Raw genomic sequence first — 19,125 nt, 5'->3', positions numbered from 1 at the left:
GTCAGATGTTGTACAGGCGATCTACACATGGTGTGATTGTCTTGTCATTTAGGGGTACATTTTTATGTCAAAATATCTGCAAAAGAATTAAAGGAGTGGGAAACATATTTTGGCACCACTGGAGAACACATCCCTTATGGCCTTCAAGTGGATTTTAATTCAAGTGATCTGAAAGGGAGAGACTCCTGCATCTCCACAAGGTATTGTTTAAAAATAAATTCAGTTGATGACTGAAAAAACTGGCCAATGACAGATCTAGTGGTTTATTTAAAACGAAATCAAATCTGTGTAGAAAGTGATGATTCAATGCCTTGAGCAGAGGACATTCACCTGATACAGTAGAGTTTAAATCCAGTGTGAAGCCATCTGGTAGGAGGCGTTTTGAACAGAGAAGGGGGAACTGTAGGAAGGGTGCTATTATGTACCATGCATTGTAATTTCTTCCTCCCTACTGCAGCCCTTTCAGATTATGGGAAAATCTATGATTACAAACTATCTGACAAAGACAAAAAATATCCCAAACTATACAAAACCCAGCAAAGCACTAAAATATCTAAATGGAGTAAGAGCTTCAGTCATAGTCTGTCAGAAAAGCTACTCTTTAATTTTCACAGGTGCTACAAATAAAAATCACTGTTATGAGAGTTAAGCTGGTTTTAAAGGAACGTCTAAGAAAAACAATGTAACAAACGTACAAATTGCACATTAACCCATTGATCCTTTTTCTTAACTGCTTGTCCACCTTAGGGGTGTTTTGAGTGACTGATCCAACTGGACAGAGGCAGTTAAAAAGGACTGATGGATGAAACAAATCAGTTTCTGCAAGTTTCGTCTTATTTTGATGTTCTCATATTTTTAATGCTGGGTTGTTCTTATATTTCATAAATAACCTCTCAGATTTGATGGTTTGCCATCAAAGACCCAGACTACTTTCAATCTAAATTAATTTCATAATGTGAGTTCCTCAATCTCGTCTTCGAAGGAGGTGATGGCACGGATGGCAGGTCTGCTATCTGCAACATGGAGGGTGCTAAAGGAGGCTGCTGGAGCAGTGAGAGATCCTGAGTTGAAGTTGAGCAGTCCATCCCTTCTTGAACGCACTCCATTGGTTGTTGGAGGACTATTAAGAAGCTCCAGTTTATTGGAGGTATTCGCACCATCACCAACAGCTGTGGCTTGGGGACCAAACAGCTGGTGCATTAGACTTAACTTCCTGTCCTTTCCCTGAGCTTTTTCTGTCTCCCTCTCCTCTGCCGCACTGATATTAAACACCCCTATTGCTTCTAACGCAGATTCCTTGTCCTCTTTGGGTGGAGGTGGAGGGAAGCCAGAGGAACCACGGAAAGTTGAATGTACAAATGAAGGTGCGTAACCTCCAAATGCCAAGTCATCGCTGGAGATTTGAGACCGGAGCGCTCTCCTCCCTATCCCTGCTGTAACTGCTCCACCCTCTGTGCCTAGTCTCCTCCTTCCACCTTCTTTGCTCCCAGGACGCAAATCATCCGGCTCCTCTGAATTAGTTAGGCTGAAAATCGAAGAGTTATGGTTCCTTTGCTCAGGAGGGCGTGGAGAAGAATGTTCACCGAGACCCTTATTGGACTCAGAAGGACTCGAGGCAAACAAGGAATCCTGGGCCCCCTGTTTCTGACTGTCTATTTCCCGCATCTTTGCCAGCAGCTGCTCTTTTTTGCGCCGCGCTTCTTCTGATGCTTGCTGACAGGCCAGCGCCTCCTGATTCCATCTCTCCACCTCTCCCTGGACATGACCGTGCTTCTTGTAGTTATCATCCCCATTCTGGTTGAACAGGAAACTCGTCCACTTTTGGCCCTCTTCATCCTTTTCTTTCTCCGAGCCTGTTGGGATAGCGTTCCTCAGATTAAAGTACAAACAATGCTGCTTCGACAAGCTTTTTATAAGTGAAGTATATGCTCTACAACTACTCTTAACTAATCTTTGGCTTACCGTTTCTTAAAAACTTTGCCTTAACTTCAAGCGCTTTCTGTTCCTGATCAAGGTACTTTTTGGCCTCTTTCTCTTCCTTCGTCAACTCCTTCTCCTCATGTCTTTCTCTACTCTTTTGTTCCCAGTTTGGTCCCCTGTCTTCTGCCTCTGCTTGATTGACCGCTCTGTTAAGCTCCTGATAGCAGAAATTTGAAAAGTGATGAATGACAACAATTAGTGGTAAAAGATGTGGACAAAGTAAGTACAAGGAAAGAGTAGACATAACACCTTAAGTGATAAATATTCATCAGGTGGATGTTCCCTGTACTCGCTGGCATCTGTGATAGCAGGGGGAGGTGTGGGAAAATCCAGACTCAGCATCCTGCCTTCAGTCTGTATCGCCTTAGAGCTGCTCCTGCTGGGAACTATGTGTGGGAAAAGTATAAAATCACTTTTACTCAACATATTTCTGACCATCCCATTACACAAAGCACTATCATTACTTATAAGCAATCCTGATTGCTTTTTAGCCACCATGCATATTTATTAGTATGGATTCAGACACAGCCAATGAAGTTACAGCAAAAACATGTATCAAATATCAATGTGGGAAAAAAATTCAGGTTTTCCAAAGGATTCTATCCGACATAAAAAGTGAATTTTGTGACTCATGATACCATCTGGCATCCACTTTTTGATATAAAGTCAAATGAACTACACAATAAGCCTCAGCAAGTTAATTGTTACCTTTGTGCTTTGTGTCACTTTCAGTCTCTTTTTTTTGTGAGGGTTTCACCATGCGATTGGCATAAATATTCTTCGCATCGAGTTCTCTCTCCTTTTCCTGAACATTTTAAGAAGAAATTTAAAAAAAAACAACAACAAAAAATACTGTTTTACACAATGAGCAATCTGCTTTTGATGCACAGTCCTGCTTTCGATGGCAGCGGCTACTTTTTAAGGTTATTTTTTGTACATGTACCTTGAGTTTATTGTTCAGTCGTTCAAGTTCCTCCTGGAGAGCCCTGATCTCTTCCTGGGTACTAAGTGTCTTCTTCTTCTCTGCGACAAGCTGTCTCTGATAACTGCTATTTCTTAGCTCCATGCTACGCTCCACCTCCTTCAAACACAAACACTCATTGAAAGTTGCTGCATTGAAAGGGAACCCATGGTTTAGGATAAAAACAATAAATGAGAATTACAATTTTGAGTGTTCACTGACAAGAGATTGCACATAAATGTGCATCAGTTTGTTATATTGTAAACCAGAAACCCAACATTCAACATGTTCCAGGTTAATCATTCATGCTACAAAGCAGTATGTGGGGCTCTAGAAATCAGGGTTAATAAGACTTAATTTCAGGTCAATAAGTATTTAATCGGAATCCAGAAGAAGGTTAGATCTTTTATTCCACTGTCTATTTACCTTAAGCTTACGTTCAGCTTCTTGGGCCCGCAACTTCTCTTCCTCTAGCCTGTGGCTGAGCTCCTCTCTGGCTCCTAAATCCCGCTGCTCGACCAGCTTCTTCAGCCGTGAAATGGTAGCTTGACCCCTCTGAAACCGCTCCTCGGTGTCCCTCAGCTGGCGCTCAGCTTTCCGTTCCCGTTCTTGGGTGCGCCTGAGACGTTCACGCAGCACGTGGATCTCGTTGGAGTGCCGGGATAAGAGCTGGGAGATTTCGCTTTCTGTATCATCGTACCGCTGCAGGGCTTTCTCTTGACGCACCTGAAGCTGAAGCATGGCAAAGGTTGCATTGAGAGTGGTGAAGAAGAAGGAGAATTGTAATTGATTTTCCTGTAAAAAAGTCTGTTTCTTTTTTACTACAAACATGAATAAAAGCCATAAAATTATTTAAGAACACTCTTCCTTCAAAGCATTTAAACCAAATATTGAAACAGGCCTACCTGTCGAAGAATTCGATTTTCTTTCTGCAGTTCGTCCGTGCGCTGCTGCAGCTCAGAAAGAGCATTGCGCAATTCATTGATTTTTAGGAGGCGGGCCGAGAGCATCCGCTTGGTCACCAGGTCCAGGTCTTTAGGTGGTGTGGACTCCTTGCTGTGAGAACGCACCCCCCTTTGATACTGCTGGGTCAGGGGGTGACCACCTGGTCGCTGTGGGCGAGACAAGCCCCGGCGCCCCAAACCACCTGCAAAGCAGAGAAAGACATATCATGTAAAATCTAAAAACATGATGACAAAAGCTCCTATGAAAAGATTTTTTCTAAGTCAATCAGGCAGTCAGAATGTGCCTTACACTGCCATTATCTAAACAGTCAATTTAATCGTCGAATGAATGAGATTTTAGCCTCATTCATCAGTTTAACTGTTTATCCACTTCGTTCCTTCTTCACATACCTGTCTTGTGGAGAGGGCTGCCAGAGATCCTCTTTGCCCGCACCCCTCTATGTGGGGTGGGTGAAGGAGTCCGGGACCGGGAGTACGGTGAGACAGAGCACTCTGAATGAGACTCGTTTTCATAATTCTCAGAATAAAATGACCCACCACTTTTGCTTCCCTCTCCTTCTGACATCCGATCCCGATCAGGATCTGAATGCCAAGTTCTGGTTATAGATCTGACATCACCTGAGTCAACTTTTGTATCCTCGCTGTGCATCTTGTCCCAGAAGTTCTGTTTGTGTTCCTGGACGGATGAAGCCCGAGAATCTTTCTTTGTACTACGGCAGGACTGGCGACTTAAATCCCGGTTGTCTTCATATGGGTGAGCTACTTTTTCAGATTCCATGTCGTCACTTAAGACATGCTGGATTTAAAAAACAAGAACAGAGAAACAAAACAGATTATGAAGTGTAGTGAATTTTGCTCTTTAAAATTTAGGTTGTTACCTTTGAACTGAGCTCTACATTTATAATGAGTAATGTTCAATCAAAAAGAATATTCTTAAAGCTAAAAGAAGCTAAGCTAACTGGTTTCGTTTAGGTTTTTAGTTTTATGTGTCTTGGTCACCAAGCAACAAGATGTGTGAGGCAGAATTTTCCATGAGACTGAATCCCGTATGATATGAGTGGTCTCTGCAGTAGAAAACTAAACGGTACATTGCCTCCATCTGCCCTGGTGACTTATTAACGACTGAATGTAGCACAGTGCACAAAGCTTATCAATTAAATAAATAAAAAAAGATAAAAGAAAAGAAAAAGTAGAATTAAAGTGATGTGAATAAGGGTATCCTTTATTCACACCTTTATTAAGAAGATGTGATTTTACATATTCACATATATTGTATATATAATATTCTCTTAGAAAATAAAATCTTGCTAAAATGTTGGAAAAGGAATATATTTCTGTGAAGAAAGTCAATATCGAGTAAAATTTAGGGAATTCTCACTGCTATTAAAGTATACTTGCTGACAGGACATTAAGAATCGCCAGAAAACAGAAGCAAGTATCTGTGAGGGTCACTTTATATATCAAATTCTAGTCGACTTTGTCCTCATGTCTTCATCGCATCTTTTGCCTCAGGAGGAACCTGGAGGAAATAGCAGCCCATCATTGCCATTTCCTCTAGATTCCTGGTCAGTCTAATAAAATCGAGTCTCAATATTAAGTGAAGACAAAGGATGCCCTGGCTTACAGCAGCGGCACTGCCCTGCACTTTGTGGATCGAACTGACGGGATTAAAGTAAAGCGTGTGCTGTTCCAGGTACTCTGTTGTTGACAGATTGCCTGTCAATTAAAAACAACGAAATGTATCACCTGGACTTTATCACATAACTCACCGAACCCTCTGTTAGTTTATGTATCTTGCACATTTCAATTATGTGCAAGCAAAAGGCAAACGAAACTTTAAAAAGCTCTTCGACGACATAATATCAGTGTCACTGTAAAGCTAACGGTGCCGCTAGGTGAATAACAGCTAACAACAGCCACTTAATATTAGCATAGCAACACAAAATCACCACCATCATCAACAGGTGGAGTGTGCTGTAGCGTTCGGAATCTTTCAGCACTAAACTGCGCTAACTTACAAATGTATGTTAATGTTGCTCAGTTTCCGCCTGAATGTGCAACACTTACCCGTTTCTTGTTTTGATTGGATCGGCTACTGCAAGCTAAAGAGCTATTAGCAAGGTAGCTTGAACTTTAGCTAACTTAGCTGCCGTTAGATATAAAATAAAGACTATGGGTTGTACACCCGTTTTTGAAATAAACTGTCATGGCTGTCGCTTTATCAATAACAAGAGAAAAACAGCACGTCGTCGGCTAAAAGTAGTCCTTCTCTTTAGTGCCATAGAATTTCTAATAGCATTTTTTCCAGTCCACGCCTAGACGTTTGCTTCAGAGTAGCTGCTGACGCCGTACCATGGCAACCGCAGCTCTCACTGCAATACTACCCTACCACCAGAGTGGCGCTGTTGTACATGTTATGGATGGTCGTGATCATTAAAAATGACCGAAAAAGAACTATTAAGGATTTATCGCAGTTTTGTGTGTGTGTGTGTGTGTGTGTGTGTGCGCTGGGTTGGGGGGGGGGGGGGTTATTGAACAAAAACTATATGTGTTTTTATATGAATATAAAAACTTTTTTATTTGCAGGTGCGTGCATACCAGACGACAAAAGCACAAAACACGCCTAATTTAATCAAGAATTCTCTCAATTAACACAATATTATTTGCATTTTGAGTATTTGGGCCTATAGCTGCATAAAAAATGGTTTTAAAATGGAAATGCTCATAAAATATACTTGATCCATAAAAGCAATGCCTTCACCAGAAAAGTCCTGACCATTATAAAATAATAAATTTCTTTTATGGTGGATCCACCTCAATATGACTCGGGAGTATATTTACAAAAGATATACAAATCAAAAATACTTCGGTATTAACTTCAGTAACTTAACGACATGGTTGTTTTAATTTGAAAGTGAGACCGGAAATGGATGTTGTTTATATATTCCTTTTAATGTAATGACGTGCGTTGAGCTGAGCTGTGAGTGGTGTGGGTGTAACAGTCAGCAGAAGGGCACGCTGTGTTTTTGTGATGGCTCAGTTTGAATATTGGAGCCAGGTGTCTTCGCTCATCTAAAGCACATTTGCATAGTTTTCACAAATTTAGCGTTTTTTGTTCTTTTTATTTTTATTTTTTAAAGGGTGGCAATAAACGAGGCTCGCTGCCACCAAACTGTTTTGCTGATCGTCTGACAGTAATTCGGGATTAAAATGGTCATCAAGGTTTACGTCGCCTCCTCAACTGGCTCTCTCGCGGTGAGTGTTTGCTAATGTGCCACAGAACTTGTTGACAGGTGCTTGGAAACAGTGCATTCAGAAACGCCGTACGTAAATTTTCACTGCCACTTTATCGTTTGAACTCAATTATGTAATGGGACTAGGAGTGCGCCTGTTCGCGCTCAGCCACTTCAGACAGGCGCTGAAATCAGTCGGTATCATTTAGACAGGTGAGAAGGCTGCTCGGTAGTTAAGGTGCGCATTTCTGGTTAGGTGGACTTTGAAGTCTTCGTCTGTGCTGTGGACAGATCCTGTTAAAAGCTTTACTTATTTATTTATTTATTCATTTTTAATTCTCTAAAAGCACTGTATATGCACTTGCATCTCAATTGTATTACAATTAGTCTGGCTTGTGGCCTCGTATGAGGTTTAAGGAACACAGCGAAGCTGAAACAAACAAGCCTGTCTCTTCTGTGGGCATAAACAAGCATGATGTTCCCGTTAGGCTTCCTCTAAATGTACTGACAAAATAACAGAAACACCCTACTTCTTATTCTTACGTTAACTATACCCTCAGAAATTCCTGTAAATATCTAGTTTTGTCTGATTGACCCAGCATAAATATAAAGGGCATTTAAGTCCATGTGATTAAGTGGCATCCCAGAATATATTAGAGCGGATATTAAAACTATTATCAGATCAGGTTGATGTATAAACACAAAGAACAGTCTGGTTTTTATGGGATAAACAAATAGTAGACCTGCTGGCAGCTAGAATGTGATTCTTCCCAGTGAGATGTTGAACTGTGGTTCATGTCCAGTGTAAGTTTAGTCGGAGTACTTTTTCAGTTTCTTTTTCCTCACAGTTTTCTATTGTAAATATGATTTGTTTCTAACATTTGACAGGTTTTCACAGATTTTTATTAGTCTGTAATGTAGTGCACAATCAGATGAACCAGATGCAGCTGCAGTCCTGCTGCCCCTTTTGGCAAACTGCAGTTGCCTGCCATAGAGAAAGTCCAGCTGATATTGAGCGTGGGCAGAAAAACCATCATACAACACTCCTGCAAGAATGCTAAAAGAGTTAGGTAATGGGACAAATGAGTAATATTTATGTTATCATGCTTCGTCTCTTGAAGAGGGCAGGCCAATCTTTGAACGTTTACAAAGGAGTTATTTTTAACCCTATGACACATACATTCAAAACAGACAGACTCCCTTTTTTTTTTCTCCCCCAGAGACAAGAAAGAGCCATGCTCGGTGGAATAGGTCCACCATTGAACCAGTATTGAGCTCATGTGAATCTAATCCACTTTGAATGCTCTTCAATTGAGTTACATGTGATTGAATAAAGATGAAAGGTGAGGCGTATGTATGTGTGTGCTGGAAAAATATAGTAGATAATGGCAATGAAAGATGGAGATGGTGGAAGATGACATGAAAAGCTGCAGTTTTAATACATCTGGAGAACGCAAAATACAAATGCTTAGGAAAAACGGTGTGTGTGTCCTCATTGGGTGGGGGGTGCAGCTCATGGTTTAATCTCAGCAAATTAGTGGGGCGGAATCTAATGAGCACAGAATGAATGAGATGTAGATCAGGTTATCCCCCCCACTCTTTAGTAGATGTGTTATGTGTTAAGTCTCACCCAAATGACCTACTATGATCATAGTTTCTATTAATTAAAACTCTTTGCATTATGTAGCCTAATAACTGTTGAAATGTTGGCTTTGGGCACGCATGGGCAACCATTCTCTTAGGAAAAATCATTGTGTGCCACATGATTTTAGGCATAGTGTGAAGGTTAAAAAAAATGCACATAACCTCCTGATCTTTATCTTAACCAAAAACACAAAACCTAAAACATGCATGTTTTTTTAGAATTAAAAAAATTTCCAATCCCCAACATAGGTGTAATTAATTATCAGTAGCAGTGCTTTTCTATCACATGTCATTTATATTCCCTGTTTGTGACTGAAGGATTAATTCTCTCTTAAACTAATCCCCATGTTTCATTAAGTCCTCTCAAACACAGCGCGTTTACTCTTGTGTGCTTGATTGTTTGTCTTAAATCCTACATGTATGCACGCACACACACAAAATCTGAACTCACCCATTCCACTGATGCACTCTTTCGCTCGCACTCACAGGGGGCACCTCTTTCATTATTTAGGCCCACGCTGCCTGTCTTTCACCTCAAAGGACGACCAACCGTCTCATATATGCCGTGCTGTTTACTAGCACTGTGACAAACTGTATGCTTTTAGGAGTAAAAGTGAAGTGAAGGTTAAACCTGTGACCTGGACAAAAAAAACCCAATTTGTCTCTTTTAAAGATTGCCAGTAACCATCATTTACTGTCCTATAAGTATCCTATCAGTCCAGATAAAGCTGTTTTATGACCACACACAGAGGAGCTTTTAGAGCGAGACAATAGATGACTTGAATCTTTGTTTGGGTGTATGTTTTTGACCAAGTGAGCGGAACAATCCCTTGCTGTCTTTTAAGTTGGAACAAAAGGATCATTGTGGCTCCTTAATGTTGAGTAAATGTAAAAACACAGCAAAAATATTTTGCATTAAGACAGATTTTTTGGGGGGAAAAATAAGGAAATGGATAATTGATGGTACATTTGGTCACAAGAAAGCCAATTCATCGTTTTTTTTTTGTTGTTGTTTTTTTAGGGGGGGGGGGGTCTTCTGCCCAAATTGTTTTAATTAATCTGTTTTTTATGATGATAATGAGTGCTCAAGCATGCAGTCCATTGTTATGCTTGCATAAACAACAATGGCCTGCATGAATGTATAAACAAATTGGAAGTGGCAAATAGAATTTAGTATTACATTACGATTGATGTTGCTACCTAAACGGCTTCAAACTCTGAATGATTGCATATTCTGAAACAAGAAAAGGCCGTCCATAAAGGATTGGAGGACAAAGAGACAAACACTCGCCAACAGTTGCGGGTCTGAGACATTTGGACCATGCATCTAAAGTGTGTTTATGACCAAGTGTGGGAGTGTTCTGTCTTCTAAAAATATCCTTGGACTTTTCTTTCCCACAATTCACAAACACACTCTGTCCCAGAGTACTTGGGTCACTACTATAGGGAGTAGTTGCGTCCATCCTAGACCATAGCTGAAAAAGTTTGCTCCATAGGGCACTTTTAAGAAAGTCCTGCATACAGCTGTAGTTGTAGCTTGCCTATATAATGTGAGTGTCGCTTTAAATGTACTTCCACAGTTAAACAGGCGAACATACTTTCTGTACTATCTGTTGCAGTAATGATTGAGTCGTGTCTAAATGATGAGAAATATTCAGATTTGTTACTTTAATAATGGAATAATAATGATTGTAACTGATAGGTTAATTGATGAATAATTATCCTTAAATCCAAATCTTGTAATTTGGCAATCGTATTGATATAAGACAAGACGTACAGTAGAAAAGGATGTTGCGTATTGGATTTCAAATGCAACGCCCTTTACTAATCTAATCAATAATCCTGCTTATTACCAACAAAGTTTGTGTGTGTGTGTGTGTGAGAGAGAGAGAGAGAGAGAGAGAGAGAGAGAGAGAGAGAGAGAGAGAGAGAGAGAGAGAGAGAGAGAGAGAGAGAGAGAGAGAGAGAGAGAGAGAGAGACTGCATTAAATACCTGACTGCTTGGCCAGGTGCCAGTGCTCAGAGGCAATGGATATGAAACACACACATAGAAACTACCATTTCTAACTGTACTTAACAACACAGATATGGGGCATTTTAACTATGGCAGAGGGAAAGTAGTGTAGTGTAGTTGAGCTTGAGCTTTTTGGTTTTATAAAATCCTCTATTCTTGTGACTTCTCTTTTTTGGATTCTTTTAAGAATTTTTCTATCTTTCTCTGCCCTTTTCTTTCTTTTTATCAATTGCCATCTAGGTAAAGAAACATCAGCAGGCAGTAGTTGGTTTCCTGGAGGCCAACCGAATCGACTTCCAGGAAGTAGACATTACGATGCTGGAGGAGCAACGGCTCTGGATGTACCGCAACATCCCCAGGGATAAGCAACCAGAGAAGTGCAACCCGCTGCCTCCGCAGATTTTCAACGATGATCGCTACTGTGGTGTACGTGGTGGTGATGGGGTTATGTTTATCACATTTTTATAACCAGACATATATTTTGACCACATTTTCCATTCCAGTGTTTAACAAGACTCTCAGTTGTATTTCTTTCCTGTTGTATCTGATAAACATTGGCAATGGTCTGATGATGACTTATCTTGGTTAGATATCTACTGATTACACTGGAATCACCTAAAAACTGCCCTCTGCCCCCAGAGGCATACTTGCATAATGCAGTATGGATTAATCTATGAAAATAATTATCTCCAGCTCAAGCCTTGAAATTATGCCTTGACCTTGTACTTTGCAGGTTGTGGTGGTGGGTGAGTTGTTCCAGGTTAAAAGCAAATGAAAGAAAATCTGCACTACAAAGCTTAGAGGACTGTTGCCCTCCATCTACAGATCAGTGAAACTCTCCTTTCTGTCCGTGTAAAGACATTTACCTGAACATTTAACCATGTCTTAATTAGGGAGGGGAATTGATTCCAATTGCGTTATTGATATCAGTGTTAGCAGCATAATGCAGTTTTGCTGTCTTGGACACAATTTCCATTTTTAAGAAAAAGAAGTGTAATTTCAACAGTACGTCTGAGTTGTTCAAGCATGATAGGTTCAGGTAGCTCATTGCTCATTATGCCCTTTAATTATAAAATAAAAAGTTTTCATTAATTCATTTTTAACAGTGAACCCACACTAGAAAACAGACATTTCTGTAGCAGGTTGTGCGAAATCTCTCATTTAACTGTTAATCTGTCACTTAATTACTTTTGTGTAGTATGAATGGCCATTTGAGGTTAGGTTTTTATCACTAGGAAAAGCTGTAAAACGTGTGAAAATACAGTCAAAAGTTTAAAATAGCTGAAATATCAAAAGGGAAATTTGGCTAGTTGAGTGCTTTGGCTTATATCTCAGAATCACCCAAAACACATGGCTTTTTCTTTCTCCTGTACTCAGTTTCAGATGAAACCTTTTATATAAATGAAGCAAGCAACTGCCAACAAAAGCAAATGATTTCACAGTTCAGTGTGTACTACTCCCTAAGTCTAAGTGAGAAATGGCTCTAATCAGAAAAGAATGAGAACTAGCTAAATTTGCCATTTGCCAGAGACAACCAATGCTTTGTGGGCTAGTATTCTGAAACCTCAAGAATAAAACATTATTCTTATTTTATATAAGTCATGGACAGCTTGACTCTACGTGGATCAGCAAACACAAAATGAATGTTCATAACATGATTTATGGTTCACCAGACTTTTTTTTGTTATTACTTTTCATTTTGTATTTTTTCCAAGTTTATAGAACATACAAACAAACCATACTTTTATATCACCAAATCGTTAATAGCAGCCAATATATCGGCCCACAAATATAAATAAATATATATATATATGTATGTATGTATGTATGTATGTGTGTATATATATATATATATATATATATACACATCTGCTGAGGTATACTTACAGAATGCTTGATGCATGGATTTCGCCAATTTTAAGTGTATGCCATTAGTTTACACTGATATGTGTCAATACATCAATTTAAGCAATCTACATGATGGTGATTTTGATCAGTTGCCAGTTTACATCCTCCATTGAGATTGCAGGCTGCTCTGTAATCCTGTCGTAATCCGGTTTCACGGATGGGGCAGATTATCTGCTCTGCTTGACATCACTCTGACTGGCCAAGGCTCTCAACACTGATCTACAATGTCAAACAAATATTTTAAAAGGAGACTCAGAAGGCCTGGTTTTCAGGGAAGCGTATAACCACCTTTCAATCTTCCAATTGGTCAAAACCTAACATCCTCCTCTCCTCCGACAGGACTATGAAGACTTCTTCCTGTCTAAAGAGAACAACACTGTATTTGCATTCCTTGGGCTCAGTTCCCAACCCTCTGTTAAAGTAAGTGAATGTGCATACACACGAACCACATTGTTCTAACTGTAACTCAAACCGCTGACATGGTTTCCAGTCACATTTAACCCCCGGTGTTACTGCTTCATCAGCATCTTTACTCTCTGCAAACTTTGGTTTGTCGCTTATGTACTACATACTTTTAATTTCATGCACATCAGCTTTTTTGAGGAGTTGAAAATAGAGAATTCAGAAAAATCATGAAATCCCGTAGTTGTGGATTCAGTGAGCATATCTCCTCTCCTCAATATTAATCTTTTATGTCTTTCACTTAGATATCCTCTTAGAATTTATTATGTAATGATAGTTCCAATGCTTCTTCAGAAAGAGTTAGCTTTTGTGCTAAGAGTTGCAAGAAAAGTCAGTCCTTACATACAAGACCAGCTATACTGGTTCTTTTGAAAGAATGCAGAATTACAGGACCTATGTATCAAATATGAAAGAGACCTATTTTGAAACCTCACTAAAAAGCATGTATTTGATTTCTCCAAGTCACACCCATCTCTGTTCCTCGCCTAGATCTTGATTGGATAACTGAGTTAGAAGTGATTTGATTAGACCAGCAGTTTTTTTTTGTTTGTTTGTTTGTTTCTTTTGTCTGGTTTTGGAGTACAAAAAAACTGGTGCAGCAGATATAAGAAATATTTTTTCACACTAAGCAAACTGACTATTGTGCTCTCTCTCTTTCCCCCCCCCAACAGGATTCAGAGTCATAGATCAGACTGCTGGTACTTGTCCAGAATTAGTATCTCTTCCTGGATCTTGCTGCTTCCTTTTCCACACTTCTCTTTACAGCATTTTGCCAAAAGCTGTTACATGTGGACTTACCTCGTGTGACCTCTTCTGACTTGAAAAACTCCTTAAACTCTTTTCCACCATCACCAAGTTTCCAAGTGTCTGACTCTGAAGAAGTCAGAGACTTACTCACTGACACAGGAGATTAGCTTGATGAATCAGTTTCTTTCCTTTTTGTTTAACACACTGTGGCGGCAAACACTGTTTCTGAATAAAGTAGCAAATATTCTGAGCTAGTAGACGATGTAGCAACTTCTGCCCTTTGGATAACCTAAATGCAGTGAGTAGGGAAGGGAAAGATCATGTGCAGCAGTGTAAAACAGATCATCTGAATATACCGCTGCGGTGTGTCTTTGTGTTTCTGTCTCAATCAGCAGCTGTTAATGACAACCTGAAACAACCTAAGCCTGTGTGTACCTGTGAGAGTGATAGCAGCCATCTAAACAAAAGACTGCAGCTGACAACGTAGCAGATAAGACCCAAGAATCATAATGCATATTAAGAATTAATAATAATTCTAAATATTTTTATGCTGAATCACCTTGATCTTGCTCTTATATTAATCCACTGCCAAAGTTTCTGCAAATAATTTGCCTGGTATTATTTTACTTGGCATTGTTTTAAAAAAAAATAAATCAAAATGACAAGTTTCTCAGTGCTTTGTGACCTCCCTACACTGTGTGACGCTCAGCTCCAGCAGTCTTCAGTTGTTGTACAAGTGTACGTATTCTTTTTTAAGCTGTTGATTAATAAACATTTGGTGCTAGTGAGTATTTACAGCAGGATGATGTGGGTTTTGTTAATCTGCAGTTCTGTGGCTCACCAGTGCATTTTTTAAAATAGTCATTAACACTAAAGTCCATATTAGACACAATTAAGCTGTGTCACAATCTGGATTAATTCTGTTCTTTAATCAAATTTTGCTATTGCTAAAACACAATTACCAATAACTGAGCCGTGACAGTGTGTATCATCCTATTACTACACAAGATTGATCATTGATCATCTAGTTATTGGTGAAAGTTTGAGAATTTGTAATGACAACCTGTGCCTCCCCTTCTTTCTATATTTATAAATGTGAAATGTGAGCAAACTACCCTCTGTGTGTTTAAATTTGATATATGTAGCGTTAGCGTATCAGGTCCAGCTCTTTGTCCTTTCCTATTCATCTATATTCTGTGTTACCGCTCCCCAACACCAACGCTGATTATATTATTTACATGACTCCCCCCAGTCAGATGGATTTGGATGGTAGCTGATTTTAGGTTTACAGATGAAGGAAAAACCAGACACGCCATTTTTTTCCCCTAAATGTTGTGCCATTGTGTGTAAAAGGATGTCTGAGTTGCACATATATCAGTCAAACGGCGTTGATCTTATACTTTCATCACTCATGACGATCACAACATTCCCGTTTTGCTGATTTATGTGAAAGAAAATTGTGAAGCTTGTAAATTTTTGTGAAGAATATGTTAAATAACAAAGTCACTGCATGTACTGTGTTTCAACTTTCCCTGTGACTGCTTGTAAGAAGCTTTTTAGATTTGTACTCATGTGACACATTACTGTAAAGCATATTTTGCACAACAATGCTGATTATAATATTGTCAGTTAATTTGCATCTCTGTTTTTCATATGCATGTTATTATTCTATTACAATTTAAAACAATTAAAATAAGAGAATTACCATAGAGTCAGTATTGATTTAAAAGCAAATCAAACTGAGAATAGCAAACTGACAACTGAAGAGAACATTTAGAAAATCCATTTTCAATGGCTCTGTATGTCTTTTCTTGTGTTATGCCAATAATGCAAATTGTATGAACTGCCCTTTGAATTCAGCTTTCTGCTGATAGGTATCAGAGATACATTTCCTGTAAGGTTTCTCAAACAGGAACTTAATGGAAATATAAGATGACATATTGCAAACTCAGGCAGAGAATGAATAGCACCAAGTTGGACCATGTTTGCCTTCAGAACTGCCTAAATTTGTCATAGCAAGGATTCAACAATGTGCTGGAAACATTCCTCTGAGATTCTGGCACATGTGACATGATAACATCACACAGTTCTGCAGACTTGTTGATTGACACCCAGAGGCCCAAAGCTAACTACAGAAAATCCCATACACGATTACACCACCAGCACCAGCCTTGATACAAGAATGGATCCATGCAGAGAACAACCACTCACTGGATATTTTTTCCAAAAATTCTAGAGATGGTTGTGTGAGAAAATTCCCAGAAAACCAACTTGTCTGACACCATTAACCATACCACATTTATAGTCCTTTAAATCATCTTTCTTCCCCATTCTGTTGCTTTTATCTTGTCTACATGCCTAAATGCACTGAGATATTGTCATGTTATTGGCTGATTGGACATTTGGATGGACCAGAAGCCGAACTGGTGTATCTAATGTAGTGGAGGGAAAGTTTATCTGGCTTTTTTTCAGTGGGGAAACAGGAGTGGCCACTAGTGGACCTGTGAAGAATGGCAGAACAATTCAAGCTGAAGCAGGGTGAACAGTTGGACGTTAAAAGTGTTGACGATACAGTGTTGTCTATAAAATATGTAAAAGAAATGGTCAAAATGCCTTAAATTAAAAACAGAAATGTATAAATTTGTGTCCACGGGTGAAGGGATGTTTGTAGGCCTAATTTCACAGCATCAAAGGTACCAGTTTCTTCAATTTCATTAAGTTGTGACTCCCACTATGTATTCCAATAAAGTACTTTTTTAAGGAAGAACAAAAGGCTAATGTTAGCACAAATATGAGCCAACAACATGATAATATACTGCTAGTGCTGAAATTGCTGTTGTAGTTGTAACCCTGGTATATACACGCCTTTCTACTTATTAGACTATTATCCTGTTTGTGACATGATCGGCCTGTTTTTCAGACCACCCACGGTGTTGTCAGGTAGGTTTGTGAGGTAATTTCCCATCAGAGAATCTCAGATTCTATAATGATTTACCCAGATGTCAATATGTGCAATATGTGCTTAACCTACTGTCCTTTCAAACTCCAGTATTCTCTAATGTTAGATCGATTCTCCCAATGATAAAATTTGGAAATAGAAAATTGCGTTGTTTACAATGTCTGGCTCCGTTTGGACACCCTAGACCACGAAGCCACAATCTTTGTGGCTGTGACCCATTTTAGTGAAAGATTGATTACAAGGACATCTTCACTGCATGTAAGATTTTAACAAATAAACCAAACAGCTTCTCAGAGGATTTTTTTTTTTTTTAGATAAGCAATAAGACTTTGTAAGAAATAATATTAAATTAAGTGAACAGACAGTTTTATATATGCCAGGTCTCATAGAAATCTCTATGAGATTTTATTATCTGGATAAATAAAGGTCTGATGAATATATTATTTTCTTATTACATTATTCTCATGTAGCCAGTTCAAGATACTAAACTCTGGTTTCCTATTACTGTGCTTTATGGTGCTCTCTGTGCAACTAACCAGCAGATTAACTTTAGTTATGCCTGTTATAGATCAACCTGATATCATAGCAAAGCGTGTAATAGAGATGGCGTTCCAATATGTCCATTCCACACTTTGGATCTCTAAAGTGTGAAAATGGATGTTTCTTGAAGGTGTTTCACCTCTCATCCAAGAAGCTTCTTCAGTTCTAAAACCACATGGTGGAGAGTCCCAGGTATTTAATCCCTAGTGGAAGTTGTCCTTTAAGTTGTCCATTATTAATCATGTGTCTCACTACATGTAAATCATCTGTCTCGCCACCAGGGAAGGGATCTCAAAACTGTGTTGTAGGTGGTTGACAATTGGTGCGTAAGCCACCCTCTCTGTTCACGGATGGTCGTTCATAGTGTACATTGATGGCATCTTTCACTCCTTCAGTCTCAGATGCCATCTGAAGGTTTTGGGGCTGCAGTCTGCATTAGTAATGGCCTTAAAATGAAATTAAAGCTGATGTGAATGATAACTACAAGTAGGTTTAGCACAGAAGTAGGTCAGTCGCTAAGTTTACTGACTGATATTTCACAACAAGCAACCACAAAAGCATCCCTTTGACCTTGATTTCCCAATTATCTATGTTGTTGTGAGTAAATAATTACCTCTGCCAAAGGAGATATGTTCTTGGTAGCTGTTGCATGTGTGCATGTTTATGTGTGTCTCATTCTATCTATAAACATGAAAACTTGCAAAGTTTTGAATAAATTGTGCCAACATTTTGTAGGGGTGTAAAGTGGGGTCATCTTAACAATCAATATAAATTTACCTTACATTCAATACGATCTTCAAGGTTAACCTAATGAATGGCTATTGACAAAAACTTAACTGTGTATTGTTAGCATATAAAAAGTACCAAAAAGTACCAATACCAGAAGTAAGAGGTCACATTTGACCTTTGATCTCTCCTTCAAGGTCAAGTGATTGTTCTGAAGGTTATAGTAATGTATATAGAGATCTTCCAAACGAATTACCTAATGCCATTGCTTGTACTGACAACATATAGGCATATAGGGAATGATATATAAGGATTCAAAACATTGCATTACTTCTTTCTGACCTCTTCTTCAAGGTCAGAAAATGTTAAAATTTCATTCAAAATTATTTTGTTGTTTTTATTGGCAACATTTCCAAAAATAAACATTTAAACAAATTTTATAAACAATGAAATGAATGCTACATATGTAGTATATTCACATAAAAAATGACAACTGTTTATTTTTAAAATTATGGTAAGTATATTAAAATGAGTTTCAAACAGGGCAAATAACGAAAACTTGCACTTTGATTTGTTTATGCTCCATAACATAGTACTCGTGTTTAAAAAGAACAAAGGCAACAAAGTTTTTTTTTAAATTTTATATACTGTACATAAGATATGCTATACAAATACTATTCCTTTCAAAGTAAAAACTGCCAGAGAATGAGCCACCTTGGTGGAGAGCTGCACTATCATTCTTGTTCTTATTGTCTTTCATTATCTTTTGCAACATCATGTAAAATGTTGCTTCTCTTTATGATGAATATGATAACTGTTTAAAAAAATAGTATTTGTAGGCTTTAGTGAAAAACAAAATCCACTCATCAACTTGTCTTTAATGATTGATCAAAATGTCAATATCTCTCCAGTTTGCAATCCAAGTCCAGCTAGAGTTTGATTTATAGCAAGGAATTTGTTCATTGGGGTTTTTGTTCATCGGCTCA

At 38.7% G+C, this 19,125-nt stretch overlaps 2 protein-coding genes across 2 annotated transcripts; one reads left to right on the top strand and one right to left on the bottom strand.

Moving 5' to 3' along the window:
* Positions 1 to 249: 249 nt before the first annotated feature.
* On the bottom strand, positions 250 to 6,259 carry lca5 (lebercilin LCA5). Its single transcript, XM_026142882.2, has 9 exons — positions 5,974 to 6,259; positions 4,297 to 4,702; positions 3,847 to 4,088; positions 3,368 to 3,673; positions 2,924 to 3,061; positions 2,689 to 2,785; positions 2,230 to 2,366; positions 1,963 to 2,137; positions 250 to 1,853 (listed from the first exon to the last, which is right to left on the bottom strand). Exons 2-9 carry the CDS (start codon positions 4,682 to 4,684, stop codon positions 949 to 951), a joined length of 2,388 nt encoding a protein of 795 aa, XP_025998667.1. The 5' UTR covers positions 4,685 to 4,702; positions 5,974 to 6,259; the 3' UTR covers positions 250 to 948.
* Positions 6,260 to 6,800: 541 nt separating this feature from the next.
* sh3bgrl2 (SH3 domain binding glutamate-rich protein like 2) lies at positions 6,801 to 15,619 on the top strand. The gene is made up of 4 exons (XM_026143087.2): positions 6,801 to 7,161; positions 11,038 to 11,223; positions 13,045 to 13,125; positions 13,839 to 15,619. Exons 1-4 carry the CDS (start codon positions 7,117 to 7,119, stop codon positions 13,851 to 13,853), a joined length of 327 nt encoding a protein of 108 aa, XP_025998872.2. The 5' UTR covers positions 6,801 to 7,116; the 3' UTR covers positions 13,854 to 15,619.
* Positions 15,620 to 19,125: the final 3,506 nt, after the last annotated feature.

Source organism: Astatotilapia calliptera, chromosome 15 (genome assembly GCF_964374335.1).
Source record: "Astatotilapia calliptera chromosome 15, fAstCal68.1, whole genome shotgun sequence".
Taxonomy (NCBI): domain Eukaryota; kingdom Metazoa; phylum Chordata; class Actinopteri; order Cichliformes; family Cichlidae; genus Astatotilapia; species Astatotilapia calliptera.
This window is presented reverse-complemented; position numbering and strand designations above follow the sequence as displayed.